General features: G+C 38.8%; 1 protein-coding gene across 12 annotated transcripts in view; it reads right to left on the bottom strand.

Moving 5' to 3' along the window:
• NPAS3 (neuronal PAS domain protein 3) overlaps nucleotides 1–25395 on the bottom strand; it is a gene marked incomplete at its 5' end in the record, with an annotated part of 867843 nt that overhangs the window by 229052 nt on the left and 613396 nt on the right. For all 12 annotated transcript variants that reach the window (XM_081229930.1, XM_081229934.1, XM_081229935.1 and 9 more), the window contains one exon: nucleotides 11739–11828. In XM_081229930.1, the coding sequence (XP_081086056.1) occupies nucleotides 11739–11828 (90 nt within the window). The remainder of the gene's footprint in view (nucleotides 1–11738; nucleotides 11829–25395) is intronic.

The raw sequence follows: 25395 nt of genomic DNA, 5'->3' as shown, positions 1-25395 counted from the left end.
GCCAGAATTACTTTACCCCAGTAGATATGCTAGATGTGCCCTTTAAAAGCCATATCATTTCTTTTCTACTCTGACTAGTGCAGGGTAGCATCTGCTCAACTAAATTCCTTTGAAGGTTAAAAATAAAATAGCCTCCTTCTTCCAGGCTCCCCTCCCCCACCCCAACCCTGGCGCTGAAGATAAAATGCCCAGTGTTGAATGAATTTCAGAGAGCACATTTTTTAAAGAAGAAGGAGCCTGAGAAATCACCCCTTCACTTCACACTTAAGAAAAATTAAGATCCAGGCTTTTCGAAGCTCACTCGCCTGATCAGAAGCAGAGAAAAAACCAGAGCCAGGTGACCAGAGCCAGGTCTCCAGGACCCCTGTCCAGAGGGCTTTCTCCTGCTTCTCCCAAGGCAGAACGTCTGATAGATAAAAGGCAGGCCAAGCCAGAAACCAACAACAGAAAACACCATCAGTGGAGTGTCTTAACGTTATAAACAGAAAACGAATGCTGGGATTTCACCTCCAGGAAAACATTTGCTTTGTACAAAGAGTCGTACTTGGCATTCTCTCTCCTCAGAGCTCTGACAGTGGCAGTCACATTTATTACACTGTCGTGATGCCCCTAAACAGATCAAAATTAGTAACATCCTGATTCAGGATTGTCTATTTTCCCCTCAGCTTGCTAATCTTATGCTTCTTTCATAATTATTTTAAAAGGCACTATCTGATTTCCTGAGCACCGCCCCAGGTGTTCTCAGTGATAATGAATGGATAAACATATCATCCAATGTCAGGGAGAAGTTGTGACATTTTAAAAGTATCTTCCGTTCAACTCTTCTGATTTCGATGTATGTTACACCCAAGGTTGCAGGCCTGTGTTTTTACTAAAGAGCTGAATGAGTCCCAGTCAGTGCACGATTTACTTGTCTGCTCAAGTGAAAAGGTTTTGAATGGAGTGAAATGGCACGGTCCTTTCTTGGTCTTTGCAAACCGTGTGATGTCAATTCTAATGAATGAACTGGAAAAATTATGCTTTTTCTTTTTATAGTTTCAGGGAATTGGTTCCCAGTCTACCTCTTCTTTTCCTTGAATTTTCATCTTCTGTCCTGAGGGATGTGCAGACGTTTGTAAATTCCAACAGATATGCAGACAGGACATCACAAGCACTCCTACCCTCCACTGCAAGCACTCCAACATGACCCTGGACAACTAGAATGAACAGTCTGACCAGGTTGCAAACAACATACCCCTTATGCTTGGGAACTGAGGCTAGGACATCCCCATGCTTACTAGGAGCCGTGAGTCCTGCTTGCTCTTAAAAAGTTGTCTGCCAACGGAATCTCATTTTCCACACAGTTGTTTCTGATTGATCTTCAAATGGAATGCCTCTGAACACTTTAATTTTTGTGCTTCTCACCCCTTCCTTCACTGCCCCCCCCACTTTGATTTCCTCAAGTAGATAATGATTCTATTCATAGATACTTAAAAGCAAGAAAGGAATTCACCACTTAAAGGAACACTTCGTAATACAAATAATCTTTATTTAGTCATTTTGCAATTTTGCTAGCCTCAACATTTCTTAAAACAAAGCAAGCCTGTACCTTTCATAGCAAAGAACCAGATCCTAGCTAATTCTACCATTCCTGTTTTCTGGAAACACTCCTCGGGGTCTCTGCTATATGTAGCCAAGCACATTTTCTGCAATTTTAAAAATTTTTTAAGCTCCTGAAAGTATCTGGTTTAACAATTAAGGACTTTGGTTAACCAGATTTAAGCATCTAATAAAGTATGGTAGGAACAAATACCTGAAAGTCAAGACAGGCTACAGAATGATAGTAAAACTTGTGAAACCACCCCTTATGTGGCTGCTTCTTAAAGCCTTAGCTCTTTCCCAATCAAGAGGCAATTTTCTATCATTTCCTTGGCAAAGCATTGCCTAAAGGGATTACCTGTGGTTCTAAAGCAAGGCTCCTACTGGGGAGAGAGGCCAAAAGGGAGGGGGCTGCTTGATACAAAACTTGCTTCTCTAAAACCTAGAAGAAGAGCTAAACACAGTCTATGACTCTTTACATGATACCCAAATGCTATTACGGACATACTTCTGAGGTCTACCAAAACGCCACACTTGACTCATAGGTATTCTTTGTCATCTCTGCCAAGGGCCCTGCCTTGCCCTAAAAACATCCAATCTCAAACTGCTTTTTTCTTTCCCAGGGATAACTTCTTTCTGCATACATTCTTTTGCTCTCAAAAAGTCTGCATAGTTCTTGAAAGTAATAGATTTAATCTGCCAGCACATTCGAAATTAACAGCATCAGAGGAAGTTTTTGTCTTATTATTGAATGTGGTAAATGTGCAGTTGTAGGAGGCTGAAAAGGGGAGGAGACACCAAAGGAAAACCTGGTTTGCTGTTTTAGTGAATCATTTGGGAAGTTATTTACATCTGTAGATAAGAGTGCAGAAGGCACAAAAACCAAATCAGAAAGAAATCAATTTTATACATTTATATATGTATAAAGGCGTGTGAATAGACATCTATTTACACAAATACGCATCAAAAGATGCTCTGAATCATTGGAACAACTGCTATCAGTCTCTTTAAAAATGACTATTTAGGAAAAAGAGATTGCATCTCTGGACTGTCATCCAAAGGGGGCAGATGGAATAAGAAGGATAAAAAGCCACATGGCATTTGTTGTCTAAAACCAGCATAAGTTTTCAGGTTATCAGCCTAGTTCTAGAACTTATGCAAAAACCTAAAGTCGATTTCCTTATATTCCAACTGAAATTATCACTGAAATTGTTGCTATGTCACTCCTGTCATGAAAACCGTGTCTTCTTATGTAAGAGCTAAAACCCAATACAGATTGAATGTGTGTGTGTAGAAATGAAATTTGGATTTCACATGAATTTAATGATTTTATGACCTTCTTCCCAGGAGGTCAAGTTATTTCTTATTCTTCATTTGAGCAGTTTGCCCTCACTCATCACTCTCCTAGGGGCCAGGCTAACTGAGGAAGGTTTAGGTGTAGGGGTATTATTTTGCATATATTGCCTATATAAGCACCACATTATAGACAGAAATTATCTTTACTTTCCAACTTTGCATAATAAAATAAGCCATTAAGTTAATACCATATAGAAAATACTGCTTGTCAGGCAAAGAAATGTACATTGTTTTCCAGAAAACTGGGGACATTACATTGCCAATGCCTGCATGAATAATACACGGGTTAATTCAGAAAAACACCGTTTCATTATTTTAAAATGAATCAATTACGGACTTAGAAGGATGACTAAATTTTCTTCTCCATCTTACTTTTGCTTAGTTCTCTACTTTAAAAATGAATATGAAAAAACCATTTTATCCACATAAATAAAATAAGCTAGTGCCTCAAAAAGTATTTTTTTCTGACTTTAGACTTCTTGATCCCACAAAATGAAGACACTGCATTTTCTTTTTTCTCTTGATCATATTACTTCCAGAAATTAAGACGCAATGTAAAAGGTCTTCAAATTATACATTTGAAAAAGGTGAGCCTACCTTTTATTGTCTTGTGATTCTGTGATTCAGTCTAACTAGAAAAGCCCTTTTTGCATACTGACATTCTGTGTTTTAGCCTCAATGCCTGATAAAACATGTTCAAAGGAATAAATAAAAAGAATAGAATTCTCACGTATGATGACTCAAATTTCTTTCATTTTCTTTCGGAGATTTTGGTTTACTCTGAAGGCCTGTTAAAAATCAGTTCCATTTGGGAACTGATGAAAGCATGGAAGAGAGAAAGCAATGCAGCAGTAATAAGAAATTAATTTGGAGTTAAAATAAGTAAAACATTCCCATGCAGTGCATTTAGGCTGAGCATAAAGTGACAGCCAGCAGATTATTCTACCGATTTCTAATGCTGGAAATTCAGGTGGCATTTACTAGCATAACCTTTCAACTCTGAGCACATCAATAGAGGCCGACAGTGGCTTGAAATATGATTCCTTGCAGATAGCATATCCTCATTCATCTGACTGTGCTGCTCTGTGCTCCATTGCACAAACAGCGTCTCACCCACTTCTGAGAGGACACTAATAAAAAAGGCATCAATTTTCAGCTCTAGTACTACTGTGATCTCTTTATATGTTCGACATCCAACATTAAATTAAAATGCTGTTATAAATCCTACTTTCTGAATCTGGAATGAGTGTTGGGTTTTTGTCGCATGAGACTGCAGCAAATCTTGTCAAAAGCAAGGAAGCACGTCTTGTTCACTCAGAATTAATGTTGTGGATGAAAGAAGGAGGTAAAAGGGGTTGAATATGGTGAACTGAGGGTGTCAGAGCTGGTGGGGACTGTAGCTTCAGGGTGCCAACCCGGGCAGGGTATTTGCCGCTTTCAAGAAATGGCTAATCGAGAATTGTAATGATCAAGGACGAGCTGGGTGGCAGGAAGATTACTGATAAATAAATAGACAGGCACACATCCACATCCACATATACCAACGGAAATATTTTAAGCATAAAAAAATTGTCAATTATTCCTCTCTGGCAGAAACATATTTTCCAAACACCAGTGGTCCTGATGAAGCCTCGTGGATTCCATCAGATTTCTGCCACAGAGGCTGCCACGACAATTCAAAGCTCAACAGCCCACTGTGACGTGCTCTCTGGGGCTTATGTCGGTATTAAATAATTTTAAAGGTACAAGAGAAACACCTAGAATTACTGGATGGTGAGGGAACAACATTACTAGAAACTAAGTGGTATGGAGTCAAACAGTTTCAGAAGCTTTCTGTGTAAAGATTGTAGGGGAGGAATAAAAAAAATCCCTTGCAAGAACAAGGCAGAAAGAAACCGGCTAGATTTTTCCATTTTGCTAAGGACGGCAATATACTATAGAAGAACAGGAGGGAATTTTTCTACTCTTTCTGATAAAAAGATCCCTGCTCATATAGGTTATCACCTAGAACTCTGTAAACTAAATAGTAATAAGGGTTTCCACAAAGATCCAGTGTGCAGAGCTGCCGCGTTCTTCAGCCTGGCTCGTTCATAATTATGGATGAAATAAAGAGGCGTGTTTGCCTATTTGGGAGGGTGGGGTGGAAGGAATAGGGGAAAGAGCGAGCAGTTCAATATCTGGATCGAACAGAGGAACTTTTCCCCCCAAGGATCCTGCCGGGAGGAACCTTGACATGCACAAAGTCAGAACGTAGACAAAGTTGTCCTGGTGAGAACGATAAGGTCACCCGTGGGATTGCTGAGATTATCTCTGTCAAGCATTCGGACAGCATGCAGTCAAATGATGCATCATGCAGTCATTTTCAGGGGGGGGGGAAATCAATTTCTTCACCAGGTCGCTATTTGCTTTTCAAAGTGCCCTTGTAGGCCTTCACCACCAAGCATTTATCAATTTAAATGTTGTAAATTGATAATGTGCCACTGTGCCTTGTCCTGTTTCTGAATTATTTTGATACTTATTTTTTCTCAATAGTCTCTAAACCTTCAGAGCTTCCACATTCAAAAGGGCATTTTTCTTTGTTACACAAGAAGTGATGAACTTTTTACGATTAGCACAGGAGAAAAATGCAGACTTGCTGAGGTTAAAAACCAACAATAACGACAAAACACAAGCTGCAGAAAATGATACATTTTTCTTCTTTTAAAAAATTAAGGTATGCCTACTTGACTGACTTTAAAAGGGGGGGCACCAAGCAATATTTGGAGAGCTGTGTGTATTCGTTTATTGGAGGAACCCCTGTTATCCTAGTGTTGCATCAATTTCATACACCAACTGAAAAAATGCTAACACTTGGCTCCATTATTATAAGCCCTCTGCTGTGTTGAAATAAAACCTGTTTTGTCTTTATACTCTAGCTATCTAGGATGTGATGACGCCAAACAAGAGTAATAACTTGTAAGCTAATGTCTTCTTTTTTTTTACCCTGCTAAATATATATATCTATATAACTATATCTATCTATCTATCTATATCTTTTACAAGCATGGAAGCGAAGAGTATTAGCCACATACTAACCTCAACTTGATTTACATTGAAAAACATAGAATGGGAGAGTTGAGGCTTGCACTATGGAAAAGCAAAAGAAAGACATGGCAGTTGCAAAGCATCTTTAACCTCTAGTGATTTATTGGCCCTCAGCCAAGTTATCAGGAGAATCTAATTCTTCTTTATTATTCAAATAAACCACATTTGGCACCATGGTTCCCTTTCAGAATAGCTTCACAAGTAGACTGAGCTCTGTCATTTATTTGACCTTGTACTTTTGTGCTGTAGCTGTAATTTTATTTGCCATTCTATATAACAAATGCAGAGAAACCTAAAATATGGAGATGAACAACAGGATGGGGAAAGGAGTTTATGGTAAATATATCTGCAGGGCTTTAAAAAAAAGACAAAATTTAAAATGACCATCTACCCCTTTTCGCCTTCACCTCTATTAGCTCTTATAGCTGCAGCCACCCTACCCCTTTCAGCAAGCTGCCTTGAACCAAGCCAATGTGTAACCTCGTAGATAGCATATCTACAAGGTAGACAGCTACCTTCCAGCTGGCTTACAATGGCAAGGAAGTATCTTCTAGCAGGATGGGGACTTCTTGAGAAGAAAGAAGTGACTCATATGCAAGCTGGGCACTGGAGGCCATGGGGGGGGTAATTAGTGTATATTTCAAGAGAGGGCTTAATTGGCTCTAGGGTATTTCCTCATGGTATCACAATGTAAAAATCTGTTAATTTCCCAGTCTGCTCTAGGACCCACTATGTTTTAAACAGAACTCTATGTTAACTTGAGAACAGTTTGCTGGCATAGATGTGCATCAGAATCATCAACTGTCCCTCCAATTTCAAGATAAAATGTTTTCAGGAGAGTCCACTTTTATCCTCTGGTTAACTGAGACCCATGTCCTCTGCCTCTGGCAAATAAAAGGTTGAATTTCTCATCAGCATTTAAAAGAGAATGCAGGACTTGAGTATGGATTAGGGAAAGCTGATTCAAAAGCACATAAACCATCAAACTAGTCAATGCTATTGTAAGTCCTGGATGCCAGAACATCATTCTCAAAATGATCTTTGGCATACCAACATCTGAGAGGACAAGAATCTTCTGCCGGCTTATGCAATTGGCGATATGTGTGTTCATGGGTCATTATAGCCTTGTTCTGAATGTGGACTCCAATGGAAGCAAATCGATATGTCATAATCCATATATTAGCCTCCACAGAAATTGTATTTGAGATTTATTTTAATATTTCGGTCCCAGAAGAACTTTCCTTTCCTTAAGAAGTGATACTTCCTTACTTTTATTTATTTATTTATTTCAATGCACCCTCTAGCTGGGCTCAAGCCCTGAATCACATGAGCATGTTGGGACAATGGCTGCCCTTTGAAGCACTGGGCTTGGCGGTTTACCAAGAACAAGTGTATTTACTGTTTTCTCATACCACTGAGTAACCCACTGTCCAGAACATTCTGTGGTGAACATTAAAAATGCTCAGCATCAGTTGGATAAAGTATTGGATTTAGAAAATGTCTACTGTAAGAAACTGGGTGTCAGGTGATATAAAAACTACAACTACCATGCTGGGTATCTAGTTGTTAAAAACAGGGTATACACTGTTAGAACATAATTGACTAACATATTGGAATACTGGAAAGTTGGTTGTTAAAACACTGGCCATCACTGAGAGAAGACCAGGCATTCTGAACATTGTGCAACTGTTATTTTTTTAAACTTTTAATTTTATATTGGAGTATAGCTGATTAACAATGTTGTGATAGTTTCAGGTACACAGCAAAGCGATTCAGCCATACATTCCTTATTTTTGATGGTTGGCTATAGTTGGCTATGTTTCACTTTTTGCTTTGGTTGCCAGGAAGCTCATAGGTAAATTTGACACTTTATCAGACCATTTATATCCCTTCTTATAAGCCTTTATTGTGTTCTCCTACTATGTGGTAACAGATTACCTACTTTTATCTTCTTTTCCCTGAGACCCTAGTTCTATTTTGCCATTACTTTTTATTGTATATGTTTATGTAAGCTACTTCCTTTTTGGAAAGAGGAGGCTATAAACCAACAAATAAATATTTCTATAAGATTTAAATCCTATATGGAAGTAGAAATGCTTTTTATTTACCATATAAAGTCTCTTTTGGATTCTTTGATGATTGAGCCTCTTAACACATTGGAAGAGGTTTCATAAAAGCTGGCTACCCATCATTGCCCCATTTTCAGTATTAGGGAAACCACTCTGTTTTCTTTCTTCATTTTTACTTTTGCCTATTCCATTTTAAGTAAAGAGCAGAGTTGTCTTTAGCAGCTCTGGACACCATCATCAGATATAAGAAGTCATTTAATCTCCATGCAAGCCAAACTCAGCAACGATATTTGGGTTTCTTCCTTTAAGATAAGGCCTCATAGTGAGTACCTAGGAGTCATTTGCCCAGGGATGCAAGTCAACAGTGCATTTTTCTACAACCTGAAAACCATAACTTGGGTGTTAAATGATTATCTCTGGCAAAGTCAAAGGGCTGCTGAAGATGTATCATCATAGAACGCTTCATTCCCATCATCATGACAATAGGAAAATATCTTAGAGACAATAAGTGGCAAGCACACATCCTAGACACCCGGAGTTCCACCCAGTAAAAACCTGCTCTGGCTGTCTCTATATTCATGCTACACAACTGAGCTGGGTAGAAGTTTCTCTACTTAGGTTTCTCATGAGCCAAAAAAGAATCCTAATTCTTTCTTGAGAACATAAGCCGTTTCAAAGCCACCATATTTATTTACATGTTGAAAGAAAATAAAACTGACAAAGATACATCTTGAGAGTTACAAATGCAGACGCGGCTATGCTCTAACAAAATGACACTTTCGCAATATTCTTCAACAATTTCACTGGATACATATTTGATGATACAGTTACACATTTTCTTGATTTAATGGCACTGTTTAAAAAGGAAAGAAGGGACAATAACTATATAGATTGCTTATCACTGTCTAGAATTTGATGGAAGAACCACTGAGTCAAAGTTGTAGGATAAAAGCAGTGTTTGGTTTGCATTTAATTAAGGATGTGTGTGTGTGTGTGTAAAAGATTAAGGAGGTACTTAACTGAATAACTTTGAGTACATTTACACTGTATGTCACCCATGAGCAGCCCGTACCCCACAACTGAAAAAGGGCACTGAAGAAACATTGGAAGAGTTACGTCTCAGTACCCCCAACTACCCTTTTAGAACTTAGAACATTAATTGGGTTGGAAAACCTTTCCCAAAGTGTTAGCATAGATTTTCCCCTCATTCTTTAGGCATTTCAAAACACACCATGCCCTATCAGATTATTTCCATGTTAACCCAGAACTATTTCTAAATTTGTTTTGAACTCCAAATACACTCATTGGTGTACGCAAAAATCACTTGGTAGTGATTTACCCTTCATCATTTCAGTTGCATAACGCCTTCAGATGAAGACTTCTGTCCCGTACCACGTGGCCTCTACCTGCGCATTGGACCATTTGTGGCGACACTGGACACAACCTCCACAGAGGGCAACAGCCCATTGTGGCCAGCGTCTGCCCCTGGGCGAGTCAAGATGCTGACTACTGATATGCACTTTACAACCCATCCCATGCAAAGGCGGGGAAGGACTGCACAGAAGTTGCCAGCTACTGTACCATGTCTGCACAGCTGCTTTATTCTACAGAAACCTCAATGATTTGCCTCAGATTTTAGGAAAAGACTGACTTGACGCCACAGTAGAGAAGCAGTGGAATCTATTGCTTTTAAGGAGAAACAAGCACAGGGTTAAAGCCAAATTTTTCTTGAACAGATGATATTTCAGATGGCCACACTATTCCAGATGCATCAATTTCCTTGAAAATCCAATCCATATATGTGCATATGCTGTGCTGGCAGGAGGACTGACTGAAATGGCCAAAACCCAAGAGCTAATATTCTTTTGGCCAGAATAATGCAATTATTATTTTCCTAGCTATCACTCTAAGCCTACAGAGCCATCTGTTATGCAAAGCAAACGTACACATCTCAATTACAGAAAACGCAGTTGCCTTGACAGAATTTGGATTACACCACTAACCAGGGCTGTAAAATGTGTTTTGAGCTAGTATATAATGGATGCTTTTAGGGAGTTCCCTAATTAGCATTTACCTGCTTAAACTAATTATTCATCCGTCTTCTTCACTGGCTTATTAAACTTTGTTGGAGAGTCTACACAAAACAGATGAATACGGGCATTGCAGAACAACAAACAGTGGGGTTTTCAGTTCTGTACAGTATTAATATGGTGGCGCACCAATTTCAACACTGGAGATTCTCAATTCTAGGTCCCAAACAGATTAAGACAAGGCTTACAGTCTATTAAAAGCCATTAGAAAACCAGAGATTTCAACAAGACGCAAGAATACTAATATCGAGTTGACGGTAGCCCAAGCTTCTATCATTTGGTTTGCTCAAGTTTACATAAAATAGAATTGCTAGATACACCACAGCCAATAGCTTGCACGTCCTTCAAGGAAGAGTTAATGGCCCCCTGCTTGGATTCTCAAAAGCAAATAATTAAATTTGGCAGTGTTTCTCCTCCTCCCCCAACCCTCCTCAAATGCCAGATATGTCTCTCTATTATTTCCCAATGTCTTTCTTGATTTAGCTATTACCCAGCAAACTCACTAACGGCCAAAATGTTCCAACCATGCTGGCTGCCTCTTTAGAGCAGTGCCAGCTCTCAGAAGCCATGAGTTTAGGGTGAGTCCTGCCTAAGAGGAGAGAGACAAATCTTATCTCCATCTTTGGCTCAAAGGGGAAACTGAATGAGAAGTAGATTATCCAGCTTGGCAGATCATCACATACATACAAACTCCCTCCCACCGAGGCTGTGTTTTTCTCATGCCAAACCACCAGATGAAAAGGGTCAAGCTCAGCCAATCACCTGTGTGGGCACAGATACCCAGATGTTTAGCATTTTTAAGGAGAAAACATCTGGATAATTAGTGGAACTGCAAACTTTTCTTCAGGGTATTTTGGCATTCTGTAGCTGCAGCCTGTGTCTGGGAATCCAACGAAAGTCAAATTTTTGTGTTCCAGGGGAATATCAAGAACTGACATCTAGGATTTTTTCCCTTGCCCCATCTGCCTCCATCTTCTTTTCTTTTCACCTCTGACAGACACATGTGGGTAATTAAACCGCAAATAATGAAAGATTATCCTATTTTATGAAATTGTCTGTCCGTATTAGGAAATATTTGCAAAGGCAGCAAAATACGTCCTTGCAGGAACCCTCCCTGCAACACATTTTAATGGTCTCTTTCAGCATTTCTTGACTCCAAATGACTCCCTGTCATTGTGTCAGCTCCCAGGACAATGCAGGGTCCTCCATAAACATCCAGTAATAGGACACAAGGGAAGCACTATTAGTGTGTCCCTCTCCTACCGGGCACAGAGGTTTCAAAGTTCAAAACAACCAAGAGAAGAAACTTCATTTGTTCTCAATAAATTAATAATGATCCTTGGGGGGTGCGGAGGGAGACTAAAGTTTTGAGCACAGGTTGATTCTGAACATTCCGAAGTGACATACAATTTTCTCATTGACTTCGTGATCAGAGTCAGGTAGAGCCATTAAAGAATAAATTGGATAATTCACGCTAAAGAGAGTATCTGCTGAAGAAGGAAAGGCATGAGGCTGAAGGAGCCTTCACAATGGCTGTCAAGAATCAAATTATTTTACTTACTTGCGAGAGGCCTAGGTAGATGGAGACTGTTTCAGAAATGTACAAAAATTTTCCTTCTTGATTTAGTGCAAATACAAAGCCATCCAGGGACTGCAGAAAAAATAAATATATAAATAGGTTAATAAGTATATATCGTGGGGATTTAGTTAATAAGGCATCTGATACAAAGCAACACATAACCAAATTTAAGACCATTTTTTCCTTCATGTTTAACAGCAGTCCTAAGATCTTTACTGCATTATACATGAACAAATGAAAGGTCTGAATTAAGACCACAAGCTCTCCCTTATTCCAGGGACTTCCTTATGTCTCTGCCATTTTGATCAAGATGCATTACATTTACGTATAAAATCAGGTCATGTTGATTTTATGAGATGTTCCCTTTATTTTTTTGGATTCAGTAGTTACTGAGATTAAATCAGCATGATTATTAAATAGCTGAACAGGAATGAAAATTATAATGGAATAAGAGAAAAAAAAGAGTTCTTGTATGAAGAGCAAGGAAAATCACCACTTGAGCTCCTATGGACATCAATAATTTGCTAATTAATAAAGGATTATGCTCTTCTCACTCCCAGGGCCTATTGTGTTAGAACAAATAGGGAAAGTCAATATATTATGGGTGAATGTTTACAGGCTGAAGCCTTACAAACTGTAATCCTTGTTTTGTAAAACTCTGTAGTAAAGTTTTATTGTGATAGATCTAGTTTCTACTACAACTCCTGAAATGGAAAGAAAAGAAGAGGGGGGTGGGGCAGGAGGAAGAAGGATGCTGCACATCATCTGTAACTCCTGAAACCTTAGTTCACTTTTCAAAGGGAGGGTTTCATTTTCAGTTTGATGAATGGTGTAAATCATCATGGACTCCAACTGCAAGATACCACTCAAATTGAGAATAAATTTGTTTCAAATGCTTGCAGTCCAAGTGCATTTTATACGTTCCATCATCCTCATGTCTTGTGTTTTGCTTTATTTATTTATTTTTAACCAGGTAGGTTGCACAAGTATTGCTTGCCCCGAAAAAGAAGTTTTAAAGATCAGTGGTATTTACAAAGGAATTTGGAAATACAGGGAATCCTCACTGGGAACAAGGTATGTGGCAACATTAAACTAATGACATAATTTTTAAATATAGAAAGGTGGAAGAAGCATGTAAAATTCAGGTAGAAAAATACACTGCCTCAAATCTCAGGAATAATTTCAGCCTCTTAAAATACTGAACTTTTTCAGAGTTATATATATATGTATTTAATATATATGTATATATTAAATACATGTATTTATATATATGTATGTATCGCTATGGGAATATGTGTTTGTGTGCGTGTGCATGAAATTTGGATTCCATGTTTCCTGATCTTTTTTCGCAACCCCACTGGTCAGAAACTATGGGTAGCACCCAACCACCTCCTCTGATTTAGTGGCTTCTGAAAACAATTCAAAAGTCACATTGTATTGCTCCACATAAAAGCAAATTACACGACAGACAAGGTTTTGGTCAAGACAGTACAACAATAAGAGCTTACCTTTATTAATTAGCTTACATTTATTATGTATTAAGCAGTTTGCATGTATTGTCTCTTTTAATTTTCCCAAGCACCATTTGAGGTAATTATATTATTATCCACATTTTACATACAAGGAAATTGAGGCTTAGCCAAGTTAGACAATATGCCTGACCCTAGCAAGTGCTGAAGTTACGATTCAAACTCGTGAATGAGACAGTCAGACTCATTCACTATACTGTCTTGCCTTCCACTAAAAATAAAGATTCTCTACTTGATATGAGTACATTAATGACCAGATAAATTGGATAGCATTTCTGAAGTTAAAATATTTGTATGAAGAGGCAGCCTATAACTTCTTAAAAATCATCCCTTGCTTTTGCATGATTTGTTCCAATGATAGAATCCTACCATTAGGAGACAAATGAGAAATGGGATGACAAGAGAGTTCATAAGTCACTTCCACAAGAGGTCACCTGGTTATCTTTGCTCTGTAATATCTCCCTGGAAGCATCTAGAGGACAGGGAACAAAACACTGTCTAAGAGAACTGGACTCCTTATCTTTGACAAAACTGTCAAACCCTCTGGAGCCTTGTGAGAGCCAAACTTTCAAGCTTCAAGTGTGGTGCAATGGAAGCTTACTTGGAACCAAAAGTGCAAAAGGAGAGAAGTTTCCAAGTTTGGGAAGCATCTCATGTCAACATGTCTTCACCTTAAGCAAGACATCTCCTAAGGATGACTCATGAGGATTAAGACTCCCTCTTTTGACCTTCCCCAGGGAGAAAAGGGCCTGGTTAGGTTTTCCATTCAACCTAAGAGCCATGGTCTGGTATATAATCACAGAGAGCTGTGTAAGCCATCTTCTCAAACCCTAAAATGCCACTATCAGATTAAAGGGACACACAGAGAGAGAGATCACAAGAGAACTTCTATGAAGACAAGTGACAATCAGAAAGCTAAATGAGAGCAGAAGAAAGGATTAATGGAGATGGCACAGAGATGACCCCCTGGAGTCTAAACTCTCATTTTTCAAGTGAGGAAATGTCAGCACAGAGAGGCTAAGTGGCTGGGTAAGACCATACAGCCAGCTAGTGGCAGAGCCAGGATTAAATATGCCACCTCCCATAGTATTACTAAAGCACTGATGACATTGTATCATCCTGGTCGGCTTATTCAACTCCCAAGGAGACTGAATTTCTCAACAGCGAGTCAAGGTCTTATTTACCTTTAGCCAACACTTAACAATTGTTCAACTAAGACTTAGTAAATCCAATTCTACCTCCAAGCCCAAAGCTCTTTCCCTTACATCACACATGCTAGAAGTGAGTAAGAGAAATGGCAATTATTTCCTCCAAGAGTTCTGTTTATGGAGCTATTAGATTATTTGCAGATTCTGATGCCACAGATGTCTAACATAGTCTGGGATAGCTCCTGACATTTGGAAGATCAGAGTTAGACTGGATCCTTTCATAATCTTCCAAAATACCCAGTGCTATTCATTTGCCACTGAAACACATCCTTTACTTTCTCACTGAAAGGGATTATGATTTTTTTTGAAAGTAGGTTCATGTCTCATGTATTTACTAAAATACTAGAGGAAGTTTGGGCACCATAGCAGGGAAAAGGAATATCTGGAGGCTAAACATCTGATGCTATTAAGCAGTGGCAATCTAAGAACTGGCCAGTTTTGTTTGGCAAAAACAGAAGCTTTGACACATGTTCCAATTTCCTGGTGAGATTAAAATGAGGCTATGTCTACATGACTCAAAACATCCAGTCAATTCAATTAAAAATAGCCAATTTGGTGGGGGGAAGAAACAACTAGTCAGATTAGTTGTTTGTCATTGCAAAGATAAACAAAACAAGTTAGTTAACCATTATTTTTCACTTTTATGCTTATAATTTCAGTCAGTTATATCTATAGTATGAGATGAAGATCAATAACTCAGTTATAATTACATTTCAAATAAAGAATTAATATGAAACCAGGTCTCCAGCAGGTTGGCAAGGTCGCTCTTCGCGTAGCCATTACCTTCTGATTCAGGGTCATCCCTGTCTATAGTTAGCTGTATTTTGCTGCTTAGAAAAATTTTAAGAGTAGCATCAATATTGGTTTAATGTGGGTGTCTTAATTTTAAAAGGTGGGAGGAGGAAGGGAACATTCAATTAGCTAGTCTTGGGAACCAAATACGATTAATCTGAAAGTTTGGTGGAAATTTTAAAAATTTTGAGTCAAGAAAGTGCTATATACTGAGCTGTTTCAATCACTGCAGGCTACCTTTTAATTTTTTTTTTTTAACTGCCCACTGTTTTCAATAGGCGCCAATTAAGATTCTGGGGTCAAAGGGTTAATTACATCTTCTTACTCAGTATGTAGAATTTTCTGATTATTAACTAAGGTTGGATTAAGATGAAAAAGAATCTACACAAATGTTAATGCTAGTCCCTCCTTGAGAAGATTTATTATAAAGCCACGCTGAAATCTATCTGCTTTCCTCAAAGCAGATGGAGAAAAAAATCTTAGAAGAAACAGTAAAACAGACATTTTCAAGGCATGCGAGTGTCTGATTCATCAAGACAGTTTTCTTATTACTAAAACCAGTTCTTAGCCATCTCGACAGGGCTGTTGGGAGATTTTCTTTGTCACAACCCAGTAAGTCTACGAGGTATGTGTGCAGCAATAAGCTTGGATACAGAAGTCAGGAGCTATAACATCTCTGAATAATAATGCCTGTAATTATAATTTATATCCCCTGACATCAGTGTAACACATAAACTGTAAGGCACAGTTTCTTAACCCCAAAAGCTGAGTGCCTCTAACAGTATCTGTCAAATAATGAGGCTATTTCTTTCCAGGGTATGAAACTAACTATAGCTTCATGATTGAAGGTATACTAATGTTTAATGCATTGTGCTAAATGGATTTATAGTCGTCAAAGTTGTTTTATCTCTGCTTTCTTTTTTTTTTCCTGCATATTTCACTGTAGCCAAATTTCAGAGTGAAATCTTACTATCATGCCATTATAGAGACAATTCTCACGTATAGGACTACTCTGAAATTAGTGGGGTTTTTCTACTACATTCCAATGTAGAAGAGGAAAAAAGAAATCACCCCAAACTCTTTTCCTATGACCTAACTCCAGTTAGAGTGAAGAATTACCAGTAGGCTAGGTTATTTTAATGACAGATTATTTTAAACTAAGCCTTCACCATCTGTTCCACCCCCTAATTATGAATGCAAAAAGAACATATTTCACAATTACATCAGTAAAAAAGTAAGATATACGTGATTTAAATGCAAGTGTGTGCTCCATGTCCTATGCACTATGCATCTGCGATGTTCTTCTACTTCAGGCTTAGGTTATGGAGAAAATACCCACCCGTGATAAAGTACAGTCTCTGACACACTCAACGTTCCCTCCAAACCCAGCGTTTTTCATTGTCATGACATAATTCTGTTAGGACAAGAGCAGAACATGAATTTGAGCACAATGCTTGCCAGCCATTAGATACGGGCATTTTATAACTGCTACAGTGGCTTTGCTGTTAACAAGGAGAGGCTGTGTGAGAAAATCATTTCTGCAACTTGAGCAATGGGTGAGCATCAGGAATACGTGAGCCTGCCCTTGAACCACATATCTCCACCATCATGAAAGAGTGAAGAAGCCAAGCGCAAAAGAAGCACGGTCTGGAAAGTGAGGATGGGGCTCCAATACTTATCTTTCCACTCTGTTTTGGCAGCAGATAAAAGAGTTAGGAAAAAGCGTTTCTTACATTTTTTGGCCTTTCGATACAATAACACTTTGATCGAGCTCATTAAAATGCCATGTTGCCCTCTGATTGCACTCGGGAGGTGATGCTGTACTGCTCAGCACACACATGTGGAGTCCCGGCAACCTCGAGGAGAGCCTGGGATGATGCCCAGAAGTGCCCACGTGTATTTGTTTATGGGGAAGAAAAAGTTTCACAAATTTTGCTTTTGCAATCTGAGTTTTAACCATCAAGCACTGTGTAGAAACAAAAGCCTATTGTTAGAAAGCATCTAAGTCAAGTATATTGTCTCAAAGTGGAGAAAAGCACACATCAATGGTTGGGCTTTTACTGAACTCTCAGAAATCTCTCAGAGCTTGCTGGCTCCTGTGTCTTTTCTTTAGTCCCCTCACTGGCAATGAGTCAATAACATGAAGGATGATAGAACAGGTTCATATGATTATCACATACCCAAAGCTACATGTTCCCCAACCACAATGCTAAATAAATTGGATTAATTCGGTCAAATCTGACTATTTTCCCTTTAAAAAAGAATTCCAGAACAACAAACCTTGACACTGCAAGACATCTTTCCTAAGACTTTCCTAAAACACATAAATCCAAACATCTTAGGTGAGAAAACAGTGCAGAGAGACACAGATGGCCTCTCTTCAGTTCTTAGAGGAGAGGTACCGGAATAAAAGGGGAGATGTTGAGCTAGTGAAATGTTACAACATGAAAAGAACAAAGACATCTGCTTTCTGAGCAAGGAGATCAGGTTTTGCTTCTGCTCATTAAAATTCCATTTCGTGGAAGCTGTGTATCAAAGTGCTGACCTTTTTTCTCTGGGATGCTAGTTCAAGCCTTACATCCAGCCTTGAGGGAGGTGGATTTCTTGATTTGAACATCCATCCAAATGGACAACAGGCTCTGGTATAAAGACGGGGTGGGGCATTTGGTAGAATCACACGTGTCTGTGTCTCTGAGCCACAGGGGGCAACACACAGACCCCACATTATCTGTGGCTTGTCCCAGGGGACTGGGACTCCACCTGAGGCAGAACTGACCATGTGCTCCTTCTGCCTCAAGAAGAGGATTCCCACTAGTTATCCTAAGGCACAAATATCCACTGCAACGTTAAAATGTCTCCTTTTTGTGTATGTGGTATATTAATGTATTGAAACATAGGCTTTTCAGAATCCAGGAGCGAATTCCTTATTGTGCATCCTTCTCTTTGAATTCAGAATTCTCTTTCAAGTTAAAGGAGGAATTCCCAGGTCGGCAGGAGTAATATAAGCACTATGTCATATTGGGCCTGAAAGGCCTAAAAATGGCACTGCTTTGCTTTGGCTACACATGGAGCTTGGTTCCAGGTATTTTTCAAATTGTCTGAGTTATACAAAACAACACACAAAAAAGAACAGATACTAATAATTGTTGGCATCCTGTGGATCACAGATGACTGTAAAATAGGGAATGGTCATAATACATACACATATATATAGACATACATATAATATATATCAAATATACTATTATATATCATATATAATATATATTATCATAGCATGTTATATTATAGGATGTCTTAAACAATGCTCAATTCACTGAAATATTCACCAAAGAGGAGAGGGAAGGGAAGGAAACTAATATTTGTTAGGGAAATTATTTAGCCCAAATGTGAGCTGGGTATTATTTAGTCCTACGTTACAGATAAGGAAACTGAGGCTCATAGAAATTAAATACATCGCCCAATGTCACACATCAATACGTGGTAGATGTAAGAAAGAAGGAACTTCCTTTTCCTCCTGCTACTGGGACTACCAGCTGGGGATTTTAGTTATTTCACACCCTATCACAGCTGCTAGGAATCTATGCTTCCTCCAGCATTTCTTTCCACATAAGTGAGTCTCACACTCCTATTGTTGCAGTGTGATGCATTCAGAAAACACCTGTTGCACCAGGCCTTCCTATGCACCAAGCCTGTACTAGCTGAACAAAGACCAACTCATGAGTTATGTTCTTAAAGAAAATTCATCTGTGGGATCCAAGACTAAGAAAACGAGTAAAGTTGGAAATTAACTTTATAAAATAAAAAGCAGCAAGGCAAAGGCAGCTTAGGACACCCACCCTCCATACCTGGTGGGTACTCTTGTCTGATATTACCAAGCTCCATACCTCTAATATGCTGTCTTTGGGTTGGAAAAGGCATGGATTAATGGAATTTGTACTTTTTAAGCTTTATTGAGATATAATTGGCACATGAAATTGTAAAATATTTAAAGAATACATTGTGATGATTGGATATACATATACATTCCTCCCATCTGGTTAATTAACACATCCATCACTGCACATATTTATCTTCCTGGAATTTGTAAATGTCCAGTCAAGAGATTACAGCCCTCAAGGAAATTCTCATGCCTTAGAGGAAGAGGCTAATGCCTAGAATAGAGAAGGGACCCCAGTTAATAAATAACTGCTAGGAGAACCACACCTCCCAACGGGCGACTGCCAGGACAAGACTTGAGAACACACACCAGCAGGCCATGGAGCTGGCCAGTGCACTAACCCCATTTCCTGTCCCAAAGTTTTTCATTTAGACTCAGAGTTTTTTCCTTTCTATACTATTTTATATAGAAGTTAATGTGAAAATAAGATTGATTTTGTAGAAATTTATTTTATAGTCATGTTTGCCTAAAAGTACATCCTCAATGATGCAAGGTAGACCCATATTGCCGTTTCTGTTACGGCTGATTATGACATGAACTGGACTGTTTACCGGGCAGTGGGTAACTTTAAAGAACAGGATATTTAAAAGAAAATGATAAAATCTTTGTACATGTAGTTCTTTAGGTAAGGAGTTTGTGTCAGAGATAGTAACAATGATTAAAGAACCCTGTAATGAATTTAGCATATTATAAGACCATTTAGAGACCTTAGATATTAAACTGGTGCATTCATATATGAGTTTCATTTCAGGAAACAGTTACTGATATCTCTAGGGAAAGGGTATTAAAAACATTTGTACTGAAAAGAACTTAATTGTTACAAATATAGTTGCCACGGACTAACTGAATTGTTTCCCCCCCACCCCTACCCCCGCCACCCCTGCAAATTCATATGTTGAAGCCCTAAACCCCAATGTGACTGTATTTGGGGACCAGGTTTTTAAGAGGTAATTAAGGTTAAATGAGGTCATGTGGGTCCTAATCTGATAGGACTGGTGGCCTTATAAGAAGAGAAGGAGAGAGCAATCTCTCCACAGGCAAGCACCCAGAAAAGGCCATGAGAGCACACAGCCAGAAGGCGGCCATCAGCAAGCCAGGAGGAGAGTCCTCACCGGAATCCAACTGTGCTGGCACCTTGATCTTGGACCTTTAGACTCCAGGCTATGAGAAAGTAAATTTCTGTTGTTTAAGCCACCAAGTCTATGGTATTTTGTTATGGTAGCCTGGACTAAGATAGCAGTTTAGAAATTCTGGTGGAGGAAAATGCTTGGGCCATGAAAACCTTCAGTGTTAATTTCAGGAAATCATTGTAACTAGATTCTCTGCTCTTTATTTTATATATCATTCATGTAATTAATAATTAATTTTTACTAGACCCCCATTAAGCTATAAATATGATGGACTGCTAATAGCAGCATTCAGTCCCAGAAATCGACAATACTTATTAGGATTGTTTTTGAAATCTTTTTCAAGTAATTGCACCTATTCTATATCTTATATTTACAATGTTGATATCTTTATATTGGTTTTCTGTACATTTCAAATGCTTAAAGGCTACATTGCTTCATTGCCTTAGCTCCATACAAAGCAAAGATGCATATTTATGTGAAAATCAATTACTCTGATGGAATTAGAAACCAGGTCCTGAATGATCTTGAGATAAACAACTTGGTTTACCACCTGCTACGGCTCTCAACTGCTTTGCCGACCTTCTATTTTCATTTCACAGTTGGCCACTGAGTCTAGGTAAGAAAGAACGGCATATGTGCTTGTCCACAGAGCTCTCATCCTATTCAGGGGTCTAAAGAAATGCTTCTGCTTTTATCCCCACATGCCTATTTAACACAGGTGAAGTGAAAGGGATTGTGGATTTTTGTTGTTTGCTAACATACTTGCATATCTCCAAAGCATAACAACTAATGTCATAAGAAATCTTCTTCAGACAATCTCTAGATGATATCCTTCAAAGTAAAGCAATTGAGTGTGAAATTTGCTAGCACCAAATTTGCTAGGTGTATATTAAATGACAGTCCAAATTTATACCACTAAAAGCAATGGTACTTGGCTATGTATTTTGGCTTCTGCTGTGGTTCAATTCAGGAACAGAATGAAAGGACTGGGCTAGACTATGAAGTTTCTGGTGTCTGTAATTTTGTGGGATAAAGACATTAGTAAAGAAGAAAATTAAATTCTGATATTTTCCACTGACTTTCTAAAGTGAAATTTTTTTTTTTTTTTTTTTTTTTTTTTTTGCGGTACGTGGGCCTCTCACTGTTGTGGCCTCTCCCGTTGCGGAGCACAGGCTCCGGACGTGCAAGCTCAGCGGCCATGGCTCACGGGCCTAGCTGCTCTGCGGCATGTGGGATCTTCCTGGACTGGGGCATGAACCCGCATCCCCTGCATCGGCAGGTGGACTCTCAACCACTGCACCACCAGGGAAGCCTTAAAGTGAAATTTTTTAATATGAAAAATGAGATTGGAGTTTTCTTCCTGTTCCTGATCTCCTTTGATGACTATCGTGACTGGAAGAGAATTTAGTGTCACCACTGAAGAGTTACTGGTTATTTTATTACTTGAATTTCCAGGATCAAAAGATGTTTTACCCAAAATCTAAGTGAGATTTAATAGGCATCATGGGACTGAAGTTGTCTATAGAGAAGTATAGCTATGGAAATGCAAAGATATAACCTAAAGTGACTAGCTTGAATGTAAAATCAGACATGTTACAGTGATTTGAAGAAGGTGAAGGATGTATCTAAACCATGGAAACAACTGGGCTTACCATCTCATGCCTTTCTGACCCACCTATGAGGCAGCAAAAATGACAGACCCAACTATTTTCTGTTTTTGCTATTTGACTAAGTCAAATAATCACTGTGAGTTTTTTCCTTTAAAATATGTTCCCAAATTTGTTTAAAAAATATTCAAAAATTATAATTCTGTTTTGTCTTGAAGTTTTTGCTAGAGTAACACATCATGGGTGTCAAAGGGCAAATTAGATGCAAGACATGAACTGTCACTAAATGGTCAACTTTTCAGGAACAGATCTATTCTATAAATTTTGAGATGCCTGGATACTTGGTTATCCAGATATCTCCAAAGGTGCTCACATATGGTCTTATAATTCCCAAACGGGGATGGATCATTTCATGGAGCTAAAACTGCCACCATATAAATTTCCCTGGGCAGAAGGAAATGTAAAAAGTTGTGGCCCAGACACAATCTTCCCTTTCCCCCTGTCCTGGAATGTTATCATCAACTAGGATGTTCCCCTTTCCTAGGTTCCTTAGTGAAGTTGGAGGCCGGTAACTGACATCCTAGACACCTGTCAAAGAGTGACAGACCTTGCTATTCTACTTTTTCCTAAGCAGCACATAGCACATCAGTCTGCTAGGCAGGTCTAAGTGACTGTGCATTTTGTCTTGGGCTATTTGGCATGGGTGGCTACAGAACACCACATATCTACTTTAGCTCTAGAGGCTGTATCAACTAACACACCTGAGGAATCACTGGATAAAGTGTTTTCAGTGACTCAGGGCCATGTGCTTTATTGAAGTTATATAATAGCCATAACATTACACATCCTGCAGGGATTCACTGTAACGATAACTGTAACATAACCACGTCATGCATGATCTATTCAAAGGCACTGATGTGCCAATTTGCAGCAATTCTAAAAGAAATTTGCAGTTGGTCATACTGATAATTCATTCACTAGAAACCTTGAGTCAATAGTCTCAGTCTAATTCTAATGTGCACAATGATCCATTTACCCACACTTTTGACTTAAATAGCTAAAGACACGTTAGAACAAAAATAATTTGAAAATGGATATATTCCACCATTCAATGCATTTGATGAATGACAGTCTACCTCTCAATGACTATTGGACTTATTAAAATTCTATTTAATCTACAAAATTTATAGTGGCCTCAATCATACAGCTCTTTAATACCTTCAGCCACAAGCGTCACCTCCTACATAGTCATTCTCAACCTTCTATGTCAAAGACATCCAAATTGCCAGCAACAGTGGTAGGAAGGAACAATTCCAAGTCTGATTTTTCACTTGGCCCTCTGCCTGGTTTCTTTTAAGGGATGGGCAGGTGAACTAGTATTATTTTCATTACTAGGATGGTATTTTTCTTAGCTGTCTAGAATCCCAAGACTAAAAGATGATCCACTTCCCATTTAAGACATTTTCTACCTGTATCTACCACATTCCATCACATAAGCTTGCAGACTTAACTTTTTAATGGAGAACTTCCTAATAATTTTGAAAGAAAGATGAATCCCCATTACAACTCTTCCTTAAACATAACTTAGAGTGTAAGTAAACACCAACCACCTCACGAGTGATAGTAGCCTGAAAAAAGTGAGGAAGTATTATAGAACATCACCTGGGATCACCTTGGAAACCAGTGTACAGGTTTGGGATCAACAGCTTCAAGCCCATTTCTAGTTTTCATTTCAGCCCCCTTTTCATTTTTCCTTTTTTTCTCTTATTTCCTTTTATCTTTTTGCCTTTTACCTTTTGGTTTGCATTCTGCATTCATCCATTTAGTGCAAGAGATATTGATGGTTGTGGGGATGGTGTGGTGTGGTGGTCGGTGTGTACCATGCTTCTCAGCTACTGTTCCCAGCAATCCTGTTCTGAATGTGTTTGTATGTGAAAACTCCCCTGGGCAGTAAAACAACTATGAAAATGTTTATATATCTGACTCATGGATGAATAGTGATTACTGACAAAATTTGAAGACCAAAAATGGCTCCAAATTTGTGTAGGCTAGTGTAAATTTTATGTGGTTGAATATTGGGGATAGATTCTTTCTGCCTCCAATGAGATTTGCTCATTTTAGCCTCGACCTTTTCCAACAAGTGAGATTTGTTTTATTGTCTTGCTTGGGGGCTTCTCCTTAGTAATAGGATGACCTACTTTAATTTCTACTTAAATGCTTCACAGGCTGGAGAGTGAGTTTCCCTAAAGGACTGAGCCCCTAAAGACTCAAATTGGCCTCTGTGTCCTAATGGAAGACTTTTATCCCGAAGCAAATAAAAAATATATTAAGGGTTTTACAAACACAACCTTAAACCTTTATCATTTTCTGTATGTTCTTTCTGTTCTCATTATAAGTAATCGCACTTGCTTAAGACATTTGCTGCTCCTCTCCACCAGATTTTTATCCCTTTCCTGGCTCTTTTCCGTCATGCAGACACCTTTCATGAAAGTGTATAGCCAACATTATTTTGCCATTTCCTAAGAAGCACATAGACACGGCCTAATGGATGTGGCCTAAAAGCACACAGGCATGACCTACTAGGCAGAACTAACGTACTTTATGTCGGCGCAGGTCTCCTCAGTTTATCAACATGCTGAATCCCACTTGAGCTAGTGAGACCAAGACAGTGTAACGGTAAATGACTAACATTATTAGCAACATTCCATAATGCAGTGAGGCCAGCTCTTTTCCATAATCTCAGCAAGGTTTAAGTAACATACCCTTATAGGCAATGAACAAAAGAAATTCTTTCACTTATTTCCAAAAAGCAATTCTTCCTTATATTGGGCTTCTTTAATGCACTGGATTATGTTATCTCAACTAAAAATTTCAATAACGTGACATGACACAAAATCTTCATTTTTGAGCAGGATAAAAATCTTTGTCCCCAAAGGTTTGCTACACAGAGTAAAATCTATGGGTTCTGCTATGAATCGTTTACGTTTGCTTCTTCAAGGCTGAAATCTTTTGGCTTCCAGGGACACACACAAGAGAATGGTGGGTGTAGCAAGTTATCCAGCAACTTTTTGAAGGAAATATATTACCAATGTCCCCTTTCGATGTATTAGGAAGTTTGAATGAATTACACAAGAGAACATATAGGCTTAAACACTCAGGTGTGGAGAGATGCTGTCTGTGTTGGAGGACATGGGCTGAAGCATTAGGGCCCTTCCCACCACTTTTCTGCTCTGCTCAGTTGACAAGAGGATGGCTGACACAGTAAGCAGCTAAAGTGGTTTAAAGAGAACTGATCCTTTCACATCTCTCTCTAGTGTTTCTCCAGGGTCCTCAACGAAAAAGCAATATGGGTATCATCCAAGTCCCAGGTGAGGCACCAGAAAGGGGGTGGGGGTGTCTGAGCCACAGGGACAGATTCCTGGCCTCATTAAGA

Source organism: Mesoplodon bidens (genome assembly GCF_964165515.1).
Source record: "Mesoplodon bidens genome assembly, chromosome: 3".
In the NCBI taxonomy this organism is placed as follows: Eukaryota; Metazoa; Chordata; class Mammalia; order Artiodactyla; family Ziphiidae; genus Mesoplodon; species Mesoplodon bidens.
The sequence above is the reverse complement of the archived record's forward strand: the minus strand, read 5'-3'. Positions and strand labels throughout refer to the sequence as shown.